This window comes from Corvus brachyrhynchos, unplaced genomic scaffold (assembly GCF_000691975.1).
Source record: "Corvus brachyrhynchos isolate BGI_N302 unplaced genomic scaffold, ASM69197v1 scaffold14, whole genome shotgun sequence".
Lineage (NCBI taxonomy): Eukaryota > Metazoa > Chordata > Aves > Passeriformes > Corvidae > Corvus > Corvus brachyrhynchos.
Genome location: NW_008239110.1, coordinates 3,344,165 through 3,370,261, shown reverse-complemented (window position 1 = coordinate 3,370,261; position 26,097 = coordinate 3,344,165). Strand labels below are relative to the sequence as shown.

At 36.9% G+C, this 26,097-nt stretch overlaps 1 protein-coding gene across 1 annotated transcript in view; it reads left to right on the top strand.

Moving 5' to 3' along the window:
- ASCC3 (activating signal cointegrator 1 complex subunit 3) overlaps positions 1–25,451 on the top strand; it is a 255,062-nt gene extending 229,611 nt beyond the window's left edge. Inside the window, exons 37-42 of the mRNA XM_008637741.2 lie at positions 1,119–1,343; positions 13,578–13,729; positions 14,234–14,384; positions 20,195–20,401; positions 22,188–22,363; positions 22,456–25,451. Coding sequence (XP_008635963.1) covers positions 1,119–1,343; positions 13,578–13,729; positions 14,234–14,384; positions 20,195–20,401; positions 22,188–22,363; positions 22,456–22,591 — 1,047 coding nt within the window. The 3' untranslated portion in view covers positions 22,592–25,451. The remainder of the gene's footprint in view (positions 1–1,118; positions 1,344–13,577; positions 13,730–14,233; positions 14,385–20,194; positions 20,402–22,187; positions 22,364–22,455) is intronic.
- Positions 25,452–26,097: the final 646 nt, after the last annotated feature.

The window sequence follows — 26,097 nt, the reverse complement described above, 5'->3', positions numbered from 1 at the left end:
ACCCTGAACACTTTAATTTAATGGTCTCTGCTAAGCCTGTAGGTTCAAAGACATTGCCCTTCAGGCTCCCCAAATGACTTTTTATTTTATGACAAAAGAAATACACTCTCTTAAATTACAGATGGAAAAGATATCACATATTAATAAACTCCTACCTTACTTGCAAGTTTTATCCTTTAGAAAGTTCATTCTCATTCCAAACGATATGTAGACACACATACATGCACAAGAGGATTTTTTGACGGAAAAAATTGCCAATTAAGTCACAAAACTGACTCTTTAGCCTAAATTGTAGTTCTTAGGATGTTTCTGTTGAACTTTTTTTCAAAGACAGTGGATTTCCCGAGCAGGAGATTTGACGTCACTGCCTGGGATACCAAAACAATTGTACTTGCTCCTCTTTGCCGCTAGGATGTTGCTGCTTATAACTACATTTAGATTATGTGTTGGTGGGCAGCTCCTTTTGGCAACAGCGAGTAAGTTCTTACACAGCTTTCATTTTGGCATGAATAGCATTCGCCCACTCTGGAGCACAGACAATGTTTTCAGCACCTACTTAAAATTTTGTGCTTTGTTTTGATCACTCATCATCTGTTGCTTAGACACTGACTGCTCAAAATATTGAAAAAATATTTGAAAAGAGCCTTATCAGAGGTATTTCAAACCTACTGGGTTTTGAATGCCAAGAGAAAAACATAAAATCTGAAAACTGAAAATATGAGTTACTGACTTCTTTGTAGCTAACCTTACAATGTTTTTGTGAGCCAATGAGGTAGGATATCTGAAGGTCATCTTCTACTACTGAATCCATCCAATGAATATATTTATTTTACTGCTTTTATTTTCCTCTTCTGTAATGTTAAAATCAGCTATGAGGAAGAAAAAAGGTTTAAAACCTATAAGTGTGTCAATGTTTGAGAATATTATATTAGTTATTGTTTTCCCATGTTTGATTTTGATAAATAAGTACACTTTTTAAACATTTAAATGCTACTATTTTTGCAATGAAATTCAACTGTGGTAAATTAAATGCATATACTTTTAATGCCTCAGCAAGCAGTAAGAGTTATTCTGAAGTTAATTACAATGATTAATAATTCTTTTTTTGTTTTTTAAAGAATGCTGACGAGTACACAGATCTGCCTGTGAGACACAATGAAGATCAGATGAACAGTGAACTGGCCAAACACCTTCCAATTGAAGTCAATCCCCATTCATTTGACAGCTCACACACAAAAACACACCTCTTGCTGCAAGCCCACTTCAGTCATGCCATGCTGCCTTGTCCAGATTATGCAACTGATACAAAGACGGTGCTGGACCAAGCAATCAGAATATGCCAGGTATCGTGATGCATTTCAGAATAGAACTCTTGTTGGTTTACTGTTTGTTGTTAGAGTGTTGTCATGTTTTGAATATAGAAGAATCTGAAGATTTCTTGCTATCTTGTGGAGAGCTGGTACCATAAGATATTATAACACCTTTTTTAGGGAGGAATTAGATGTCCGTAATGGTTCCCACTTTACAGAACTGGAAGTAAACAAACTTAACAACAGTGGTGCTGACTGGAGGCATCTATTGTCACCTCTGCTTTGTATGCAACAGTCTTCTATCTCAGGAATGTTGTATGAGAGTCGTTCTGGCATGGCTGTGGTCCCTGCAGGCTGTTTTGCTGACCCCCAAGAACTGGTCTCCCCAGGGTACTTCTACCTTTCTAGCACTCAAAAGCATTGTAGTCACTCCCAAGCACAAATATAACGTGTTTTGAAATGTGATTCGGGATGAGATGCAGGAGTTTTCTCTAAGTTTCTCTAGCTAGTGTAAAGATTCGTCTTCTACATCCCAATTATTACAGAGTCAAAGAGCGCATTTTTAAGCACAGATTTTGAACTCAGCTGGACTTGTGGATTTTTACAGTCATACTGCGGTTGCATCCCACAGAAACTAAACCGGCCATGGAGAGTACTGGTAACGAGCAATCACATGCACAGCTGCCACCTCAAAAGAATTTTAAAGCAGCAATTGGAGTTCAGGTTAGAGTGCTGCCATATCTGAAGAGCTCAGTTACAGTTACAGCAGGAAAGGTGAGCTCTAGCTGTCACAGGAAACAACCGACCCTCTGATTCTCCTGGGAAGAGTTATTCCCTTTAGCAGAACCGCACGAGGACTCATTCACAGGTTCTTGAAGTCCAGGCTTCCTTTAACAAGCTACTCTTTTTATGTTTCTGAGTTCAGGATCTGTAAAATAGAGCCAGTACGTCTTCATTCCTACAGTTTTTGTTTGCTCAAATTTTAATATCCTCAGTGATCTATTTGTCAACTATCAGACAGAAGCTTTGCTCTTGTTTGAAGCCTCTTGGCAATATGGTAACTGCAAACATCATCGTGTCAAGCCTGGCAGTTTGTAAAACTGCTCTGTGAGAAATTATTAATCAGTGCTCTAGACAGAGAAGATACTGTGGACAATTCAGTGTCCAGCAATTTGGATAAGGCTCAACCTTACACTAATAAAAACAAGCTTAAAATACTAATATCAAATGAAGCAAAACTGAAATTAGGGAAAGTAAGAAGCAAATAATACCACAGATGTTACTGCTACACAGTCCTACTCTTGGCAACCAGCAGTGCTTGGATGCTAGTCTATTTCAAATATTTCAAATCAATAAAATCATGGTGCTGAAAGTGTAGAAACAGATCTTCTATATATTCAGTTATTAAGAGAGAAAAGCATCACTTGCTCAGGTGAGAAAATTCACCTTTGTTTCAAAGAAATCACTTACTTAAAGTTCATTTAGATGTTTGTGGCATAAGCATTAGGGGGGTAATTACATATTTGGGGAAAATGTAAATTAAATCCTATTTTCAGTAATTATTTTGCTGAATATTTGTTCTGTTTTGCAAAGAAATGTATTTTCTTAATCCTGATACTGCATCATAGGTATTTCAGAAACAATAATCACTTAGAAGAAAAAAATCCAAAATATTCAACAGTTCCTTTAAACTGAAGTAGAGTTCAGGAAAATGCCATTCCATATTATGCCTTGGCACTCCAACCATCGGTTAACTACTACATGGTGTTATATATACAGTCATCTTTTAAAAAAAATCTTTTTAAAAGAAAAAAAAGAAAAAAACATGCAAGCACTTTTGTATTTTAAAGTTGGCACATGGTTTCCATCTCTCAGGAGATTATTGGTTCCATCTTATTAGTCACGCTTTCCAAACGGAGGTTAAAGTTCCCAGAATCTAAGCAATAGACAGGGTTACACTTTCAATACTTGTTGTTACCTTTTTCCTTAGCACTGACCTGCTGATGAACTCTGGGTCAGCAGAGGTAGAAAAAAAGATGTTAGTTGTGAGAAAAGGAACTGGAGCATGGAAGGATCCATTGATGAGCAGATTCCGTGGGTGTTCTCTGTGTGTGTGAACACACGCTCGCGCATCACGAAACGTTAAATACAGCAGCAAGGCGGGAATCAGTTTTTGAGTTACGTTGAATTTTTATTTATTTATGAATTATTTTAGTGTTGAGGTTGTATAGCTAACCTTCAAATTGTGACCTGAACATAAACTGTTATTTTTGCTGGTGGGTACATGGATAACAGACTTTCCATATCAGCACCGTTTTTCTGTTACAAGAAAGAAAGATCTTTCAAAGAGCTTTTATAGGTGGTTGTACAGCAGGCCTTTATCCCAGGTCCCCTGCAGTGCAGATTTGCCATCTCTAGCCATTATATGTAAGCAAGTATCTTTCCATCACAGACTATTAAACTTCTCCAGTCTTCTTTGGTGTCTTTCACCTGAATCAGCCTTCCCTCCCATGAGTCCTTTCCTATCCCACATTTCATTCTCCTTTCCATTCCTCCAACGTCTTCTGGGCTTTTTCCTCGCTAGTGACTTTGAGTATTGTTACTGTCAGACAGAAAACCGTGTTAACAGCATTACATAGGTAAATGTAGCTGCTGGATTCCAGGTAAGATTCCGCTATCCTTTAAAGAAAAAAATTATGCAACAACTCTTAAATTAATCTGAGATGTCTTTAAAGTTTTGGCTCTATGTTAGAATTCTCTTGTTTATACTTACGATGAAATATTGAACTCATTAGCATTCAACAGAATTTGAGGAATTACAGTGGTGGCTTAGTAGGGGAATATAATTTTTAGCATTAAAAAAAGGAAGAAATATATTCTGTTACAGTTTTCTTATGGTTAGTATTTGTTAGATATAGGTGGAATTCATTATAGCAAGATAAAATTTAGTATTTATATACCCAGGATGAAATGCAGAATCTTTTCCTTTTACTGCAGAAATATGGGAATTAGCAATATATAACCTTCTGGAATGTGAATGCCTATCTGCTCCCACTCCCATCTCTGTAATGAATGGCCACTGAGGCATTGACTAGGTTGAGGGAACACCCCTGCTCTACGCTGAAAACCTCAAGTTAAAATCTAGTTTGTTATCAGTGACAGGGTCTCATAGATAAAGCACAGAAGGTTCCCATGGCTCAAAAAAACTGCCACGACTTCCTATGTGACCTTGGCCAACTCATTTAATTTTTATTTGCCTCAGGTACCTTTAGTACAGTTACAATAGACAATATATTCTATTCAAGCCTAGCACTCTCTGTTATTTTTACTGAGAAAAACTAGAGGGGTCATTTAAGATGGTGCTGAACACTCCAGTAGCAGCTCAAAATCAAACATTTTTCCATTTCTTGCAGGAGAATGAACATTAAATAATAAAAATTCTAATGAAACTATTTTTCTAATATTTTTATAAAATATAATTATTATTGTAAAGACAATACTCCACCTTTTTTTCCTATCTTATTTAAGAATGCCTGAAACTAAATCTAATATCTTTTTTTACTTCCTTTGTCAAGCCTTATATTTTGTGACTGTGTATTCAGCGATCAGTTCTTACTCTGCTGTTCTAAGACTATTGCCTATATTTGCATTAATTGAAATGGATAATTGAGGCAGTGACACTGTCACTCTCAGATTCAGCAGGGCAGTCTCTTCTCAGAAATAATGTGACAGTTGCTGGCTTTGCATTGGGATTGGCCACAAGCCTCCACTTGTAGTATAATCGTTGATAAAATATTTTAAAATTGCCAGGAGTAGAACTGCCATGGAGCTCAGCCCTAACCTTTGAGAAGTGTTTACCTATGGATGTGTTAAACACATCTCAGTAGGGTAGCTGGGCATTGAGAGAAGATGGACATGAAAACAGATTGCAAACTGCAGAAGAAAGACTCATCTGCACGGGAAACACGCACATCCCTGTAACAAGGACCTTGTAATGCTGTCACTGATCTTTCCCCATCATGTTACTCCTCTGGAGAATCTTAATTTTTACAGGAAAGAAATATACTCTTTGGGTTAAGCACTGTGTTTCCTTAGCTAGATGGTGATGTGTATAATACTGCTTTACCCATTCTAAAACAGTTAAAGTAAGTAAGTTGCTTCTAGTCATTTAAATTGCATTTTTGCTAGAGGTCTTATGAGCAATATCTTTGCAGTACATGTTCAGAGTTGTCAAATATTGCACAAATATGCTGCCCAATTCAGCTAAGAGCTAGTTGATGTATGAAATACTTACTGTACTAAACTGCAGACTGTGCTGGGTGGATGATGGTGGCTCCTCAGAAGGAGCAGTAGAACACAAAAAGTACTTCTGGCCATGCAAAGGCAAAGGAGCCCATGTTGCCATTTTGGGACTCAAAGAAAGAGAATGTCCTTCAGCTTTGCACTTCTCATCCTCCCCAAACCTCCTCAGTTCATAACAGCCACTAAAACTTTGGAGAACCATGTCGCTTGAGTCTTTTGTTTTGCTGCTTATGAGGAAGTGGAGAAGTTCTTAGAGATCCTAAGAGTGGTTTGAGCTCATATATTGCCTGTTGGTAGTACAGGTGTGCCAAGTGCTTGCTGACAGGTGGTGGGAGGTACAGGAAAGGCCTATTTTACAGTTGTGTATGTAAGCTTTGTCCAGAAGTGTCCGGGGAAAGAGCTTTTGTGTAATGGTTGCATTGGCAACTATAAATAAATGGGCAGCTTTACTGAACGAAGGGAAGAGAATCAAATTAACTTGAGAATGCAGGGGATTACTCAGAAACAAGTGAAGAGCAGATGCCACATCTCTTGCTGCTGCACATATTCTTTGTGTATGCAGTAATATTCCAGTGACAGCACAATGTTTGCAATTTTACTTAAATACTGGCTGCTTTCATGGCTGTATGGCTATTATTCCACATTAGGAATGTGGAAATAATAGAATAATCAAAAAATCTTGTAGGGCTTATACTGTGTGGCAATGCTCATTTACAGATATTAAACAGCAATGGATCACTTTGTAGGGATTTTTTTTATGCTGGGCTGGAATTGCTGCCTGCTTGTGTAGGTGTATATATATATGTGGGAGAAGGGAGGGTTACCTTTCTGGTGTTGGAGTTTTGCTTGCTGTGGATAATCAGTGATCTGGTGTATGGAAGCATCTTGGTGATGGTTTAATGATGATTTGGTGCTGCTTGTGCATAATCCCTCCCCCACCTATGACAAACCTTTTCCCAGTAGGGGCTGGAGGAAATGAGTAATGCTTAACCCATTTGTGTGATCAATTCACTTAAGCAGCTACTGTGAAATGTTAATCACAACTTTAATTTGTACTGCATTAGCATTTTGATTAACTTGTAGGCTTGCTAGCACACTTGAAGCACTTTTACTCATAGTTACAGCTCGGAAATGACTTTTTGATTAATTAAGTTTGTTAGACAGCAGCTGAGCTTCCTGAATGCTAACCTTAAGGGGCTAAAAGTTCAGGAGAAAGTTACTGGGAATAACTGTTGCTGTTGAAAAGGATTCTTGTGAATGCACTCAAAAAAATTTGATTATTGACCAAATATTACATTCCTACTTTGAAGCTGACTCTAAACTGTAAAGAGGACAGATTTATTATGAGAAAGATGTGTATCTGTCATGGTTTTGGTAGATTTGTTTAATATTTGAAACAAATGCTGGCTTTAAGAAATTGTTTATGTTAGGAAACTGGGATTTATTGCAAAGACATTCTTATCAAAAACGTTTTATTCTTTTTGCAGTTCACTGGGGTAGTAGAGAATATCAATTTATTAATTAGTAATTTGAAGTTAAATTGGCTGTTGGGACTCAATGAGTTCTGAACGTTGGCTTATGCCCCACCAAGTTTACATTGCTGGTATCACACTCTGTAGCTGCTTTTGTTTCTGTAATACTATTAAAAGAAATCAGTAAGAACCCAAGGGTTGCACTCCACTTAATGTAGACAGTAAATGGTTTGTCCTTTCTGTTCTGTTCTGAAAATACTAATAATGTTACTATGGAGGCTAAAGGATGAATACAGAGATAGGAATCTTATGAAGCAGCTAGGAAGGTTTTAATTTGCATACATCAGTGAGACCTTTATGATGATGGGAGGATGAAGAATTAGTCTCTCATAGGGGGTAGCAGAGCATATGGAAGAGGGGACTGAATATGCTTGCAAAAAAAAGTGAAAAGTGGGATACAGAGGGCAGTATAAAAGGAGTGCCTTCTGAATAGGATTAATTACAACTTATTCACTATATCTCTGATAAAGTACAAGGGGGGATGCTCTGTAGGCTGAAACTACACAGCTGTGTAATTTATGGGCGATTTAATTGATCTGAAAGAACTCCTCCCCCTCCCCAGATTAAAACATTTCTAAAAAGTAATTTTGGACTAGACCTCTGAATTTCAAAGGTTCTGTAGTTACCTGTTTCACTGATATATAACATACCAAAGGTAGTGACCTTAAACTCTCTGTAATACTTCAAATAAATTCCAACTTTTCAAGTCAGTTGCTGTTTCTAAGATATGTAATTGAAGCATCATAGTCATGATTTATATAAAAACATGAACTTAAAGTACATGGCATGCTTTAACATCTGAAAAAATACTTTACTTTTATTAGTAGAATATCAAGTCATGTGTGGATCATAATATAATTGTATGTGTTGGAAGGCTTCCTACATTTGAAGCATGTGCAAAAAAAAATTATTATTATTATTATTATTATTATTCTGAATTCATAGTTTTTAGGAAGAAAGGTAAAATGCATACCCTTTTGTCTATTATCTATAAATATTTGTCACATAAATTCTGTAGTCTTAAACAGCTGTAAGTAGGCACCATTCTAATGATTTTAATAGCTCTATGGATTTAAAATCCTACATGTAACTGAAATCTAGTCCTAGACTAAACTTCAAATTAATGAATAAAAGCACTCAAGAAAGTGTCATAGTCTGTGAAGCATTGATACAAAAAATAAAATTAATCTTTTAAGGGTAGATAAATTTGAGCCATGAAACTCACCCTGAGTACACCTGAAGTTTCATCCCCCATCCACAAAGTCATTACCCCAATGGCATCGCTGTAGGCACTCAACTCAGCTGAGTTATCACAGGTGTAATTCTCAACTGCAATAGCATTTCTTACATTTCTTGAGCTTGCCTCTGTTTCCAGAGCAGTTATTATAGTTTCATTGTCACATCCCTTAAATATAATTTATCCACGAAATATTAACATTTGTATTTACAGGATTTAAGTTGAAATGCTTAGTATATTCACAGTTATATGACAGGTGACTTCAAAAAGAAGAAATTATTCTAAGCAGCATTCAGTCTGTATTAATAAGATGCAAGCTGTATCACTTTTAACACTTCAATAGCTTATCTTAAAGGAAAAAGCTATTTAAGTCATTTGAGTAGATCAGAAATTCTGCTAGTTTTAGTCTGGTCCCCTGCCACCTACCCAGTCGTACAACAGTCATCCAGAGTATCTGACTTTCAAATGAAGGATGTGAAAGTAATACCAAAACCAGTGTTTATAAAAACTTCGTAAAAAGTCTCTAGAATAAAGAATTTAGCAATCAGGATATTTTGGTAGCCTGAAAAATCTTCTAAATGAGTGGGAGTGAGTGGAGGAGGGGGCTATGTTCATTATGGAACAATTTAGTATCTGTTATTTTGAGCACACACAGGGAGTGCTTAATAACACCAGACAAAAGCAGTGTGTTGCTATCAGTGAGTGTGCCGCACACTCGTCTTCCACATCCTGCCTCCATCTTTGCTTCCCCTCAAACTAGGGAATTATAAACCATCATTTAAATTCCAAGCATCGGTAATAACTTTGGCTAGAAAGAGACAGATTGTTAAATCTCAGCTTCATGTTAGACCAGAAAGGTACCATTTGATCAGTTTAAATCATTCCGTACTTAAGGATAAGCAGACACTGCTCTTAAAAATAAGGAGATGAAAACCTGATCATAGATGCTGAGGGCTTGGTCTTAATGCACTCCTGGAATGATGACAGCAATAGCCAGATTTTGATGCAAACATTTTGACACTCAGTTCTGAATGCCATCAGAATGAAAGTTTTTGCCATACCTGACAAGAACATCTACATCAGTTGTTGAGCATCAGCAATTTTGTGCTGCCCCTGCCATGGTTAGTAGGTTGTTGTTTTCCACATTGGCACAAGCCAAGCTATTTTTTATAGTGACAGACAAAATGTAAAGGGAGTGTCACTAATTGCTATTATTACTTCGTATTTGACCAAGTATGACATTTGGAAGGCTTAAGAGCTATTGTTTGAATCTTTCATATAAACCCATATCAGTATAGGCATCTGCTTTTATTCTCCTAAGCACAGAAGGAGCTCGAAATAAGATGTTGGTAAACATATTTTCTACTATAACAATCAATAATTTCCTTGACTCCATCTATTTACCCCATTTATTCTACTTTATGTTTAAAAGTTGTGGGCTTAGAGGGGGGTTTTTTTGTTTTGGTTTATTTGTCTTTTTTTAATTTGTTGGTTCACCAAAAAATACATGTATATGTGTACAGAAATACTTTTCTGTAGTTAAAGCATCCTTACTGATTCCTGTTTTATTTCTTGCACTCACTGTCCTCTTAAGTTTTTCTCTGTGATGAAATTACCCTGTAGTGGTTTAAATTCATAGGCTAGAAAGGCAGGTAACCAATTTGTGCCATTTCTCAATTTAGAATAATATTCTTAATCTGTTCCAATCTTACCAGCTCAAAGTTATTTAGAATTTACTTACTTCTTTGCAAAATAAGAGCTAAAAAAAGCCACAAGTTTCTATAAAATTATACTGGTTTGTACTTGAAAATAACAACAAACCAAACAGGTAGCAACTAGATAAACTAGAGAGACTAAATATGTTATTCATCAGATAATATAAATATTAAATACTTTAATTTTTTGTGCTTTGTATTATATTCTTTGTTTAGTTGTTTATGTTTACATTTGGAAATAGGGGAATGACTTAATTTGTTACCTTGAGTATTTATAGGAATTTCAGTAACCATTTAAGTATCAAGCATCTCTGTGTTTTTCACTTAGAGGAAAATGAAACATGTGGAGGTTTCCAAGGCAGCAGATGAAACAAGCCAACTTTACCATTGTTCTGACTTTTTCACAATGTCACTGTCTTGGATTTCACATCCAGATAGAGATGCTGTGAATAAATTCTATGGGTGAAGAAGCAGAAAATAAGGAGGAAAAGAGGATTTGCCATGTGGATTCATTATAACAATGTGGAACACAGAGTCTCACACACACAGGCTTTCCTTACTCCCTACGGGATATCTATCTGCAGGCCTCTATCAATTTCTAGGAGATTTTCTATGTGAAAGGATCCTCCAGTTAATTTCAGAGTATAGCTTGGTTTAGATTTATCTTTCTCTTACATCTTCAGTCTTCTTTTCCCCTTTTCAAACCTCTGTTTAAAAGGGGAGAGAGGGATAGATTTGGAAAAAAAAAAAAAAAGAAAGAAAACAACATGAACAGTGTTATGCGTGCGTCTTCAGAAGCATTTTATGAAATACCACTCCTTCACGCTGACTAAAAATACAATTCAGTGTATTCTTCTTGTTGCTTATGAAAAATATAGGATATCTGTGCACGCATTATTCTTCACATATGTACAATATGTACAGCAGTATCATATGGGGGAACATGATGTTTCAGGCTGTCAGAATAGCAGAAAAGAACAAGAATCAGGTAGTGGAGAACAGGAGGCAGATACCAGACTGTCTCAGCAACACAGACTGTTCAGAAACACAGACTGTACTGTATGGAGAGTCTTCAATATACTTTAAAATGTGAAATCAGGTAAAGAGCAGCTTGCCTTGTAATTTTCAAAGACTGACTCCAGTCTGATGCTGAGAACAATTCCATCCTTATGTGAGTAAATGTCATGTAAACCAACATATAAATCTGCAGGCCACAAAGCTGCTCCTTTCAAATGTGATTTCTAACATAATTTTATTTTCTGTTTGTTGAAAATAGTCCTACATGGAAATCACTTTGGCAAGCCAAGTGAAAAGACAGAAAATGGAAACCAGTAAGGTTGTGTTGTGAGGTACTGGTTCTAGGGTCACTATGAATGTTAGAGAGTTTTAGGGTGCTATGACTTTTCCTACAAAAAAAAAATTAAATATTAAATCTGAATCTTTATTAGCTGAAAGGCACTTTATCCACAATTCATGAGAAATGAGACAACATTTGTGTAATACAGGGTAACACTTTAAATATTTTTCTGTCACTGATCTTATCACCCCGATCTGGAAAAAAAACCTGTTGAAACTGCATTGTAAACTGCTAAAATAAACTGTGTGACTTGGCCAGGAGTGAAACTAACTTGTGTCTTTAAAGTCAGTATTTCTCCAGAATCAGTGTAATTTAATTGAAATAGCTCTGCGTGTGTAAACAACTCCTTTGTTTAAAGAAGATTTCACTGTTTAGTTTGCCTTAAGTAAATGCTGCCTTTTGTTTGTCTGTAAAACATTTGATTAAATGTAAAGACTTACACAGACAGCTTCTCCTCATTACACTAGTGGCTGGAAAATAAGTTAAAATGGTGCAGGTATCTGCTGCCTAAGTAAGTATCAAACAATATCATTTGTGTTTACAAGAAAAACCCATGGAAACATCTGAAGCCTGGTCCTAAAATCAAACTACAACTCTCCTAACACCAGGATGGTATTTAAAAAGGTGTTGAAACCGTTCAATATACCAGATTCAATATATCAGTGTTCCTTGCTTCCTTAAAAAAAACATTTTCTAGTATTTTAATCAAACACAGAATTCCCTAAATTACAAACTACTGTTAAATATATGACTTTCTACTCTAATATGAATTAGAGTGTTGTAATATGAGGACCCACACTTTATTGTGATCATAATGTTATTGAAGAACAAAATAAGCAAGACAACTAACATAGCGTCATTTTCTTCACCAGCTAAAATGCTTTCATGAATCACAGTCATTCTTTCAATGTACTCTAGACAGGGTAAAAAGTATACTATATATCCAAATAGCTGCATTTACTATTAAAAATAATTGAAACAAAAAATTCATGTTTGGTTCTTTTTCCCTTGGAAGAACTCTTAAATTCACTTTCAGACTAACCAAACAGAGTGTAAGTCCAGTCAAGAAAAAAAGCAAGCAGAACCATTTTTTTCATGTCCATAGGGCCATTTGCATTGCAAAATCCATATTGAATTAGCTTTAGATCTTTATGCTAATGGTACCAACAGTATACCTCTTATTTGTATTGTCAAAATATGGGAAGTAGTGGTGGAATGGAAATTCGTGAGACATGGAAGGCAGGATGATTTTTAACACTTCGAAGTCTGATGTATAGCTGGATAGGGGTTTTTTGTTTGCTTGTGTTCTCTGTGTACTTTGGGAAAGCTTTTCAGGATCAGGATAGAGTTGCCAAAGGAGGGACAGCCAAACATCCCTCATTCTCAAGACAGTCAACTGTTTACAATGCAAAGGGTGAAATCCATTTTGTTTCTGATTGCTTTTACTCACCCTAGGTAAAATATAAACAATTTTGTAAGCTTTCTTCAAGATTTCAATTATGTGTCAGTGTTAAACAAAACCTCAAATACGCTAATAAGCTAAATTTTAGTGCTTTTATCTAGTCCAATTCCAGGGATTTTTTAAGTACTTAGTTCAAATGGAAATAATAATTGCTCCTGGTAAATGATATTTGTATTAATTTTTGAACAAATGTAAATACATTGGTGGTGTTCTTAAATAGTTCAATTATGTAGTTCTGAGAAAGGTCTCATGTCAAAATATAAACAAATACTGCCATTAATTTTAACCTTTTCCTTTACAGTAAGTGTTAAGATTCATTCCCTTCATTCTAGGCTGGGTTATGTCAAAGAGCACTTACTTGTACGGAAAAGATTCTACCTTCAGTTCTCACCCCCAAAACCATTGTGTAAATTACCTTTTCGAGAGTAAGAGCTGATGACAATGATACAGGATTTAATTCATCTTTTTTCAAGGTTAATTCCAAAGGTGCCTAACTGCCATCAATAAAGGTTGAAGTAAATTCCTATGTTAAGGCCTAGAAATCACTGTATGTTCACATTAAACATTAATGTTAAACATTAAATACATGCTCTTCCTTGTATGAACCAGGTATGTAATTACATTTGCATTCTTTGTTTTTATTATGTGTCTCCTTTGCTTAGGCAATGCTGGATGTTGCAGCACATCATGGCTGGCTGGTGACTGCTCTGAACATAACCAACCTGGTGCAGATGGTGGTTCAGGGTAGATGGATACATGACTCATCCCTGCTTACTTTGCCAAATATAGAGCTCCAGCATCTTTACCTTTTTCGGTATGTAATTCTTTTAAGCATTAGCAGGTTTCCAATTTCTTTCCACTTCCTGCTGCTGATTGTTTGAATGTCATTGTTGGGCCCGAGAATGTTAACAAATCAGAAGCAGAACTCTGTCTTTCACAGTGATGCTTTGCCAAATGGATTTTCTGTTTCTGTTTTCAATATTCATGGATTAATTAACCCCCACAGATTATTTTGAGAACCGTGATTCCAGACAAATTAACAAGAGACCACTGGAAGGGTTCCAAGTGCTAACAAATCTAACTCTGTATGTTAATTATCTCTTTATTTTAATCTATTATAAAACTACATTAGTATCCATCTTAACATCATAGATAAGGCAAAGCTCTATAGATGCTTAGATGATGCATAGATAATGCTAACCAAAAGTAAATGACCACTCTTTAAAAACAGAAAACAGTACTGAATTTTACCACCAAAACAACTGAATATAAATGTTTGCTTTCCCTCCCTGGGCATATGTTTTGCTGTCTGTATCAGGAAGTGGAGCCAAGGCCAAAGGAAGAGTGTGCATGGAGGTTACCAAGGACCTATCGAGTGTCTTCCCGAACTAATGGCTGCCTGTGAAGGAAAAGAGAATGTTTTTGCTTCCATTGTGGGCAGTGAGTTGCAAGCAGCGCACATTTCACAGGTAACACTTTCTATTTGTGATCATTATCACCAATATCACATGTGATTGGAAAGGAAAAGTAGTTGGGAAAAGAAATACTCTGTCCCTTTCAGTAAGTATCATGTGACGTTCTGTATAAAGTGCAACACATTCATTGCTCTAATTTCAAGGTACTGCTGGCTTTACAAAGGTTCTTCTCTGCTTGTTTTCTTAATATTATTCTCACTTATTCCCTGCTAAGCAGTAACAAACTCTGGTTTATGGCTGATATTACCACATCTCTCTGCTCTAAAGATGCTTCTCTAGGTCATTCAATCTGCTGAGTGTTATCCACCTTTTCATAGCTCTGCTCTAGGAATACATGCATTGCAAATGTCATCATAGCTGTTTTCTGAAGTGGTCTGCCAAACACCATTTTTTCTGAGAATACTCTTAGTAAAAGATCCAGCACTCATTTTGTATTTGAAACAGAAAAAGGAGATGAAAATTTCATACTTCACAGGGGAGGGGAAAAAAAAATACTATTCCAAAATGTTGAGCTACTGAAGTCTTGTTTTCAGTTTGATTTTCAAGGCATTTGCAGCAAAGGACAGCTATATTCCATAGCATTCATCACATGCTAAGCCTATTGATTTCAAATAAGATGAAAACTTCAAAAGCTATGCTTCAAATGATTTTTATTTGAATGTTTAAAAGGACAGCAATATATCCTGGGTTTGACTGTTCAGCTTCAGTTAAACCTTTTACTGGTATGCAGACAAGAAGAAAAGTACTTAAATGTCTATAACAGATATCTGCATTTGTAACCAAATTAACATCAAAATTTTGAATTAAGAAAATGTATTGACATCAAAAAAAGGCTTCCTTTAACAACAGATTTCTAACATAATACACATTGATTTAAGTCCAACTTTTAGATGTGATAAAAAATTAGAACATTGTTGTAATTAGTTCAGGGAGAACTCAGAAGTAAACTTACTTAATTTATTTGCATAAATTGCCATTCTGTTATCTTTAAAAGCAAATGCAAATTGGCTCTGTCTGATATGATGATGGTTATTTGGCTCAAAAGTGCTTCAATTTGCGTAGCAATCTGGTGTCGTCTCTGCAGTGAGGCGATCCCAGGTAACATACAAATCCTGAATTATTCCAGAAATTAGTATGTTTAAAGCATCAATTTAAGTGCTAATTGCAGTAGTAATGAGAAAAAGCAGTACTACTGTGAGATTTGCATCTACTGCCCCATCAGTATGCCTGGAACGGCTGCTGACTGGCAGAGGATTTGGCTGCTAATTAAATAATTGTATGCATGGCAGTGTTCTCGTCTGATTCAATAGATGAAGATTAATCCTCAGATAAATATGTTTGGCTGGTATTGAAATGTCTTAGCAGTTTCTTCAAAAATAGCTTGTGTGTATGTGGTGTGTACGTTCACACTGCAAATGACTCTATGCCTCTATACATCTATGTTTGTAAATACAGATGCATATAAGAGGGAAAAACATAATGTCTTGCCATCACATGAGGAGAAAGTTTCATTTCCATGAGCTGGGAATGGCTGTATTGGGTATAGCAAAGCCATGACTGTATTGTTATAGGGCATGACAAATGTGAAACCTTTATACCAATACATTATATTCCTTACTCTATTTTTTACAGGGAAAAAAAAAAAAAACCTATTGTAATACCTTGCAAAAAATTAAAATTCATATTGAGACTGCCTGTTGAGTGTCTTCATATGTAAAGTCTTAAAGTTCTCACATAGACAGGGGCCAACCAAGAGAAAAATTCTTCAGCATCTGTATGATATGTTTTCTATAAAGAAAGAATACTAGGCTACAGAGTTTAAGCTTAGCCTTTTGACAGACATGAACAGAGTCAAATAAAATGGTAAATATACCACTAAATTGCCAAAACCATTCTTTTCCTAAAAAACATTTTACTTCTTACTCAAAGTATATTGAACCCATATCTTAAAGCTAAAGATTATTAGCAAGAAACTGGTAAAAACAGCTTAAGCTTTACATAAATTTCAGGCAGATGGGAAAAGGAAGAAATTTTACATTTGGAAGGGAGAAAATGCCTTTTAAGCAGATTGGTAATTAATTTTTAAATAGCAGCTCTTGAAGTTGCTCATGGATTTGGATATCAGGCTAGGTCCTGGGGAGACAGATTATGGGCAAAAATACTAATGTTGTTCCCAAAGGTTTGTGAAGAATTTTTCATTTCATTATGATTTGAATCTATGGGCTTGGTAGATAAATGTATATATATAGCACATATGTGCATGTATATATTGGATATGTTGACATAGTTAAAAGGAGGTCATATATGCTTGTGTGTTCCTATACAGCAAAAAAACAGTAAAATTGTCAAAAAATACCGAAGCGACATGGTAGCCTGACTTTAATTTTACAGAATTTAGTATTATAATTCCAAACCTTACTGAAAGTCAGGGGAGCTTTAAAAGCTGACAGCCTAAATTCAAACTATTTAGACTAACCCCAAGCTCTGATCAAAGCTCTATGTTTGTTTCAGTGACTCATTGTGAATCATACTTCTTTAACAAATCTTTTTCAGTATCTAAGTCACTTAAGCATTAGGCACCTTGTAAAATATTAAGTTGATATTGATATTTTTGAAAGAGAAAAAAGAAACTTCAAGATTGAAAATAAATAAATATTATCTCTACTATGGTATTATCTACTTTTACTCTGGAAGTGTCTGTGTTCCTATAATCTTCTTTTCATTTTCACCTGCTACTACTTGACTTTTTTCTTTGGTGAGAAAAGCATTTCTTCATTTTCCCCACATTGCATGGATGATAAAAAGGCCTCCTGCTGTGCAGACTGTATCAATGATCAAGCAGTACTAACTTTCCCTTTGATTTTCAGATATACAAGACTTGATAAATCAAGGAATCATAAAATCCTTTAGGTTGGAAAAGACCTTTAAGATCATCAAATACAACAGTTAATAGCCAACATAGGATTACGTATTAAAGCTACTTTCTCATCTAATTAGAAAGTTACTCAGAGTTACTTTGTTTGTTTCTATTATGAAAGCTACATGAGGACATGACAGCCTTTGACAAATAGATTATGTTGGGGTTGTATGGTATAAACCAGCCCAAATCATAACTTTCACCAGATTATGATGAAGGTAACAAGTATTGCCACTACAGGAGTTAATAAATTATGATCTCTGCTGAAATTAAACTTTGTTCTAAGATATTTGTACCAGTTCTTGTCCTTTGAGACACATAAAAGCTTTCAAGGTAAATGGTATCTAAAGTACAGCCAAAGAGGTGATCACCCCGTTGGTTTGTATCAGGGTTCCTCTCCTGAAGTCAGCAGAAATACCCTGCTTAGACACTCTCACACAGTGGGTCTGTAGAGTTCCTACTCTAAGTTTCTTCTTAAAAACCTTTACATTCAACGTAAAATCATTTGCCAGTTGAGATGTTGCTACTCAAGTTGTCATCCAGTGTGATCTGCTGGAGGTGGGTTTAGTAGTCTCGTGTATGAAGTGTATCAAAATCCTGGCAACAACAACTTAGTTAAGAATGTCGGTGGTATTTTTTTCACCTTCTTCGAAGTGCCGCCTTTTTTTCCCCATTTCCTTTCAGAGTTGGGACAAAGACAGATGTATTTTTCCTTAAAGTCCTAGCTGTTTAGTTTCTATTACAGTTTTCCTGTCATTTCCTAGCTAAGACACAGTTAAGAACATCGGTGCAATTCATCTGTGTCCCCTGCTTTTACGCTGCAGTTCCTGAGCGCTCACAGCTGGCCCTCCCCATCTTCTGCACTGAACAGACACAGCTGTTCATGTAATACACAGAAGAGGAGAGAGAGAGAGAGAGAGATTAGTTGGTAGCTGAAATCAGTTTTCTCATTTAGTTCAGCCAGGCTCTGGTAATGCAGCCATTTTAATCCAAATAAGCCTATGCTGCAGCCGAAATGGGCAGTCCTGCCCTCCCCGTGCCGTTTTCACCTCCTCTGACCCAGCTCACCGCACAGCTGCACAAATGCTGTGTCTGCCTCAGGCAAGGAGGTGGGAATGAGCATCTGGGGACGAGGGGAGGAGGAGGGAGGAATCCTATCAACCCTCTCACTGACAGTCAAAATGGCCTGTAGCCAAGTGGCTATGTGAATGCTTGTGCCAGCAGGGGAGGAGGCTGGACCACTTCTTTCAGTGGCACTGAAGGCTCATGCTTATTCAGAGTCACAGGATTAGAGAATATGTTTCCACAATCAGCTTTAAGCTGATCTAAGTTCATGCTGTCACCAAAATGATTAGCAAGCTGATCCATCTAGCTGCACAATCCCATCATGGCAATGCCAACATACCGGGGATAGAGAGGGGCGCAGCGAGCTGGTGGGGAGAACGCTGGAGAGAGAGACAGCACCACCTTTCTGAGGGCAGCACGACCTTAGGTCTGCTTACCATGGCTGCTGTATCCCTAATTATGTATTGACATATACTATTATTGTCAGTATGACTAGTGGCAATGATGTCTGCAAAAAGCAAACTTAGCTTTCGTTAGGCCTCTGTGCCTTCCAGCAAAGAAAAACTAATCAGATGCATCAAGCACAATCTAAATGGAAATACATTTTGTTGAAACACAATATGGTCAAACCAATACTTGAAAAATAAAATGCTTTTGTTTTTTCCACATAAAACATTTCTGTCCCATGCTATTGCCCATGTGATTATGCCCTACCCTCTTCATTCCCACAAGTTCCCATTTTGGTATCTGATGGCTCTTTGCCAAGATCAATATTCTTATTTCCTTCTCCTTCCCACCCTCTAGCTTTTCATATATGCTGATTCCTGTTCTGTTCCGGGAGTGGAGGGGAAAGACAACAGGGCAGAGGGTGATTCTTGGTCTTTTGTTTTTTTCTTCCAGTGCCATCCTGATCTATGTTTTTCAGCCATAGGAAGGCCACAAATCACTGCCTCCATTCCACAGCCAATCCCATTTCTTTTTCCTAACAGATTTCATTGAGTGAACGTGCTAATTTTCTTTTTCACTAAATGAAAGCCTCCATTGCTCCCTTCCATTTTTGTCACAGCTTCTCAGAGCTGCTTTTCCTTGTCTGATAGAGACCAAAATGAGAGAAACATAGGGCTGCATATTCAGGATGCCTTTTTAAGGTTAAGAGAGTGTCATGTTGATCTACACAGATTGTATCCTCCAACAACAGTTCTCTGCACAAGGATGAGGGAAAGTTGAGGACCTGTTGCAGTTCAAGAGAAACTGCAGAGACTTAAAATTCCTCAGGAGAATTCTAAGAAGGAGAGTTCATGAAGATCAATGCAAGAAAACCTAAAAAAAAAAAATAGGGATAACTTTGGATATGCAGTTGAACTTTTGGTTAATTATCTGAACTGATCCTCTGAACTCTCTGAGGTTTGCCTATTGCTAATTAGCACTGCAGTGACTTGTTCTTTATGGATTATGCTAAGGAAGTTTAATTTAAAACTTAATTATATTAGTTTTTAAGTGGCTTATAGGGAAAAAATACTTTAATCGGGAGCAGTAAGGAATTTTTCCTGTGTTCAGACATCAGTAATCTTAGTATGGCATGTGGAACATGCTTGAGGAGTTTCACATTTGTTTTGTTTGCTAGGAAGAAAGTAGCATAAGAGGTTAATGAAAGGTATTTTATGCTTATGATTGAGAGTTGTATGATTACATATATTCTAATACACAATAAAATATTATTAATATAGAAAAATATGTAAACTGCACATTGAATTGCTGTTGTTAGAGTGATAATGACTGTACAGATTATCTTGTAATCCATAGGGATCTGGTTTTTCTACAGGCTTGGAATTTCTTGTGCCGTTTACCAATTCTAAATGTCAGTCTGAGCATTAAGGGCAGCTGGGATGATACAGTTCAGCCACAGAATGAAGTACCTGTTCCTTCCCTGACAACAGACACACGAGATGACAAGAGATGGATCAAACTGCATGCTGATCAAGAGTACGTGCTCCAAATAAACCTGCACAGAGCCCAGATGGGGTACCAGGTAGACTAATTTATCATTTCCTTCCCAAGTGCACAAGTGTCCAATAATCCATTTACATTATCAATGATGCTTTGTACAGTATAATAGGTTTCTTTATGGTTTAAGTATTATGTAAGTTATAAACACTTTCAAAGCCTCTTCTGTATTAGTAGTGAAGAAAAATTTTTTTCAGGTTGCAATAGGATAGTAAGTAGGCTCTTAAGGTAAAATCCTAGACCAAGTCAATGAAAAAAAAATCAAACTAGTTTGTAAGCTTTCCAGTTACATTCACAGATGCTTCCAAACTGCATACCAGACTCACACCTATAAATATGTTTCTACTCGTAACACATCCTCAGGCCTTTACTGAGAATATTTTCCGTATGTTTTACATCTGATTCTTTTTTGAACAGCTCCTAGAACAACTTCCACATACAGTTCTTTCCCACCTACATTTCAGTCCCAGCCCTTTTCCCATTTAAAGCACATCCCATTGCCTCCTGGGCCAGTCAGCTTGCAGGGCTCTCAGCAAGTCTTGGTGTGCCAAGCCAGAAACTCCAGGAGCTGCACCCTTTTCCAGCTGCTCTGCCCCTGCGGCAGCACCTGGGTGTACCTGCATGTCGGCTCTGGGGAGAGTTGGGCCTGCCTTCGTGTGGGGCACTGCTGACACTGGAGCTGTCACTCTCTTATCTATGCCTTGTCCTGTCATTTACATACCATGAGCAGCATATGGACCACCATGGTTATAATTTTGTTAATTAATTTCTCTAACATTTCAAATAATTAAGAATTTTAATTTCCAGAATTAGAGCTCAAGGCAAAAGTGGAGAACAGTTTTAGCTGTTACTTCTGAGACTCTTAAGACAATTTCATTTTGATAAAAATAATAGTGGAGATACATGTGTTCTGTTGAAACTCCTGAAGTTATCTTACATTAGTTAAGAATTATATTTGAAAAGTATTCTTGTTTCCCAAAAGACTTTTTGTCCTGGCTACAGCAGATTCACCATAGTTGCAAAGGGAAACTGTCTTATTTTAGGAAGGACAAAGGGTCGAAGCTCATCCATACATCATTCTATTTGCTGTGCCAGCTACTGGCAGAGACTTTTCCTAACTAGAAACCATGGAAAAGAAAGGAGCAGAAGCATTTCATGCAGTGATCACTGTTTTATAAACCTCTCCTAGAATTTTATCCCTCTTTTGTAAAAAACAGCTGGATCAAACTGTTTCTAAAGCTTCATTGCTGTGGTGGTGTTTTTTCTTCCATACAAATCTTCAGTAAAACCTTTCCCTCTACAAAATGCGAAATGAATGTTGATTGAGTAGGCTTCATTCTGTCTTCAGCTTCCAGCAGTAAAGTCACTGTCTTAAAGAATTACTAAAATAATCTTTCCTTTTGATATATCAAGCTCAAATAAATAAGTGGTTGTTTTGTCTTTATATTAAACTTGAATAATACTGGTCAGCTTTATTTAAAGATGTTAGGTTTACAATTAACCCTTCTGTATTTGGAATATATTAGATAAAATTACAGAAAGAGGATAGTATTTCCATTCAAGTTTTAGTAGTTTACGAAATAAGTGGAATAATACCTGGTACTCTGAATTTTTCTCTGTGGACTGCGATTTTTATTTTATTTTTTTAACCCTTCTTCTGGAAAGAAATAACACTATTTTAGTCTGGCTGATTTATAGCCTTACCTAACAATTGACAGCAAGGTGGTTTTGAGGTGTTTTCCATTCAAGGAAAAATGACATTTTGGAAAGGTGATTTCTGGTTTTCCTAAGCTGTTTCTTTTCCTCAACAGGGCAAGCAGGACAGTAAAGCAATGGCTCCTCGATTCCCCAAAGTCAAGGATGAAGGATGGTTTTTGATATTGGGAGAAGTCGATAAAAAAGAACTCATTGCCCTGAAAAGAACTGGATATGTCAGAAATCGAAATACTGTTTCCGTTGCTTTTTATACTCCAGAAACTCCTGGAAAGTATGACAAACTTCCAAATTCTCTTAGTTATTATGTTTTCCAAGTATTCAAGACCCAATTCCTGAACTAACAATGCTGCTTTTACTTTTCAGGTGTATCTACACCCTGTATCTCATGAGCGACAGCTACCTTGGCATGGACCAACAGTATGACATTTACCTGAACATTGTACCGGCACAAGGCACCACGCAGGGGACTGAGCCCAGGAGCCACCTGGCTCTGAAGTAGGGCTGTCTGGAAGGTCCACTCAGTCAAAAGAACTGATCCTGCAACTAAGACATCTGGTCATTCTGGGACATCCAAAAATGCATCTGCCTTAGTGGAACCAATTTCAAACCTCAAGACAACGGGGAAACTGGAAGTGACTGCTGTATTAACTCTGATGACACCCAGTTAGCCACAGTGGCCTTACTCCTTTATGAAGATTTGTCTTTTCTTGTTTTATCTTTCTTCTCTCAGAAGTCAGATTGTTAGTTGAATTTTAAGACATCAAAATAAAAGACTGAATAATACTGCAATTTGCGCAAATTCAGGGCTATCGTCTTCATTTTGAAAAGTGTTCTATAGCCTGTCTATTAATGGTGTTTAAATAGTCAACTTTTTTAATTTATAGGGAAAAATACAAAATTTGATCTAAGAGCTGCTGAAAATATTGATGGATGTGTTATATTTCATGTTTAATAAAAATATTCCCAGAATGTTTTGCACTGTATTTTTAGGTGTAAATATGGGAGATATAGTAACAAAATCCTCTTCATGCATAGTACATTTTGAAAATGATAATCCAAAGAAAAAATTCACAAATTTATATTAATTATATAAGCAGTAAATCTGGTTATGAGGGCAAGCTAAATCATAAAAAATATTTCCGGTATAGCAATGATGCAATTCATGTAGATAATAATTAAAGTTTACTCTTTACGTGTGTGTACATACATATATACACACACACACATATATATATTACATACTTGCAATTTCCTTACTGTTTTTTCCTGAATTTTGTAGGACTAAGGCATGTAAAATTGGGTGTCCTGTTCTAGGGCTCAGTGCTAAAGTGGGTGATTAAGTTCTGTAAAGAAGGGGGCATGAGGCTCCAAAAATGGGGGTTGCAACAGGAGGCATGATGAGCGAGAAATAGTTCTGCCAGGTAAAAGATATTGTCTAAGAGATGCCCAGGTCTGTGATAGTACCTGCAAGGAATAAATCTGAAGGCAGAAGGTAGCAGCATCTATCTTGTGATGAGACTACACATCCTGAGGCCAGTCCTCAAGTCTTAAGAGGATTCAAGATGCTGAGCAAGTACTTGGAGCCAACATACTTACAGAAACATCAGTGCATTTTCATTCAGATATAGACCTTAAACTGAATATTAATATTTGCACTTGCTCAGCTTTGCATTGAGCTGATAAGCATTACCTCTCCAAGGGATCATTTTGCTGTCATTTCCATTGTATTTCACCAGATGAAAGAATACGGCAGAGTTGTTACCTGGAAGCTTTCCGGGGAAAAAATGGCACTGGTGATGCTCCACCTACATAGAATCACAGCATGGCTGATTTTGGGAGGGCCCTCTAGAGGTTGTCTGGGCTAACCCCTTTCCTCAGGCAGAGCCAGCTGGAGCTGATTGCCCAGGACCACATCTTCAAATATGGAGACTCCACCACCTCCCTGGACAACCTGTGACAGGGTTTGGTCACCCTCACAGTAAAAAAACGTATTTCTTGCTGTTCAAGAGGGACCCTTCTGTGTTTCCAGGTGTGCTTTTTGCCTCTGGTCCTGACACCAGATACCACTGAAAAGGTCCTGGCTGTGTCCTTGTCAATATCTGCCATTCAGATACCCACTGACAAGATTTCCCTGAGCCTTCTCCAGGCTGAACAGTCCCAGCTCTCTCAGCCTTTCTTCATGCGAGAGATGGTCCAGCCACTCCATCATCTATTTTGTGGCCTTTTGCTGGACTCTCTCTAACATGTCTGTGTCTCTCTGCCCCAAGCCAGACATGGTGCTCCAGTAGTGTGGCCTCACCAGTGCTGATCAGCTCTCTCGACCTGCTGGCAACATCACACTGCAGCAAGCAGAAGGCTGGCTGATTTCAAAGGCTCAGTAGTTAACCAGTAATTTACTTCATATCTGGCACCTCTAAATTGTGGGAAGCGATTTGAAAATGATCAATTCTGTACTTGAGTGTATTCATCCCCTTATCATGTTAAAAATGTTATATTTCATTATTATATATAGGTAATATATTACCTATTCAAATGTACCTAACAATTTCTTCTATTATCATCCCATGTTCTCACTAAATTTACATATGATAGATGACACAAAAGCCACCTTTGCCATTTAGACTATATCAATATAATACAGTGTTGTGTCACAGAAGAAACAGATTTTTTTTCAAATTGTTAGGCAATAGTTTGGTTATTCACACATTTAATTAGTCCATTTTTAAGATAATTGTTTCATCTACTTTGGAAGTTTAAATTTTCATGGAAATTAAGTCCTTTCTTTGGAAAACTTGGCTGAAGCAATACATTGTCCCTCAACAATTTTAATTAATTAGGAAAAAGAGCTATGCCACAGTCAAACAACATACCAACATAGGGACACTAACTCTTGTTGCTTTGTAAATGCACATCACAGAAAGTCTAACTGCAGAGTACCAGACAATAGCTACAGTATTCAGTATTAATCAGTTGAAGAGTTTCTGTAATGTCATTTGTGCCATCTGTACCTTGGTTTGGAAATACCGTATTTCCTAGCATATTAATTGTTTTTAGAAATATGTTGGTGACATTTGTAAATAACATATTTGAAGCGTTTTGGTTTTTTTTTTTGCAAAAGTATTGGATTCATGAAGACAAAGTCTAAAGTAATACAGAATGAATTTAAGCAAATTTATTAGAATCAGTATTTAGGTGAAAAATCCGGGAGAAAGAATTCTGATACATTTGAAACAGCTGCTCAGAAGGAACAATGAATGTGTTCAATCCAGTGGTAACTTATGGTGAAAAGTGAGAATAGCTGTCTAACAAAAGTATGAAAACCAAACAGAATTTTAAAAAATAAATGAATACTTCAATGATGTAATTATCACCTTTATCGATAAATGAGCAAAGTAACAGCACACACAGAAATGTTTAATGTTAAGTTGCTCATTGCAGTTTGCAAGCAGGTTTTTGTTTTTACTCTCCCCTCTCCCTTCTAGGAGCAGCTGCAGTCATGCCTGCTCAGGTGTGGTACCTCTTCCAAAACTTGGAAAGCAGCAAAAAAGAGGCACACCTTGTGTATCAAGGCATATTTAAGTCTGCCTCTGGGACTTCATCCTTTCCCATCATTCCTGTCCTGGTCTGATAACAGCATCACAGCAGTGCCCAGCAGGAGCTAGAACAGGTTTGGGTAGGTACCACCATCCCATATCTCTTCCGCAGGAGCTCTTATAATACAGTCTGTTGTTTAGAACCTTACTTAAGATTTCAGTTCTAGCCCAGGTAGTGAATGTATCAGTGGCAACACAAAGCCATCCTCACTACTGGAGGTCTTTTTCTGTTGTAGATTGAATCCTTGGAGGCCCCAGTTTTACCCAGATGAATTAGGGGTTTATGCTGCTGACCCAAAATTCCGCTTCCTTGTCATTGCTTCTACAGACCACCTCCAGATGGTCATCCTGAAGAAAACTTTAGGAAGTCTCTTATCAGCATTCAGCCTGGAGCCTAGTGTAAGATTTGAAC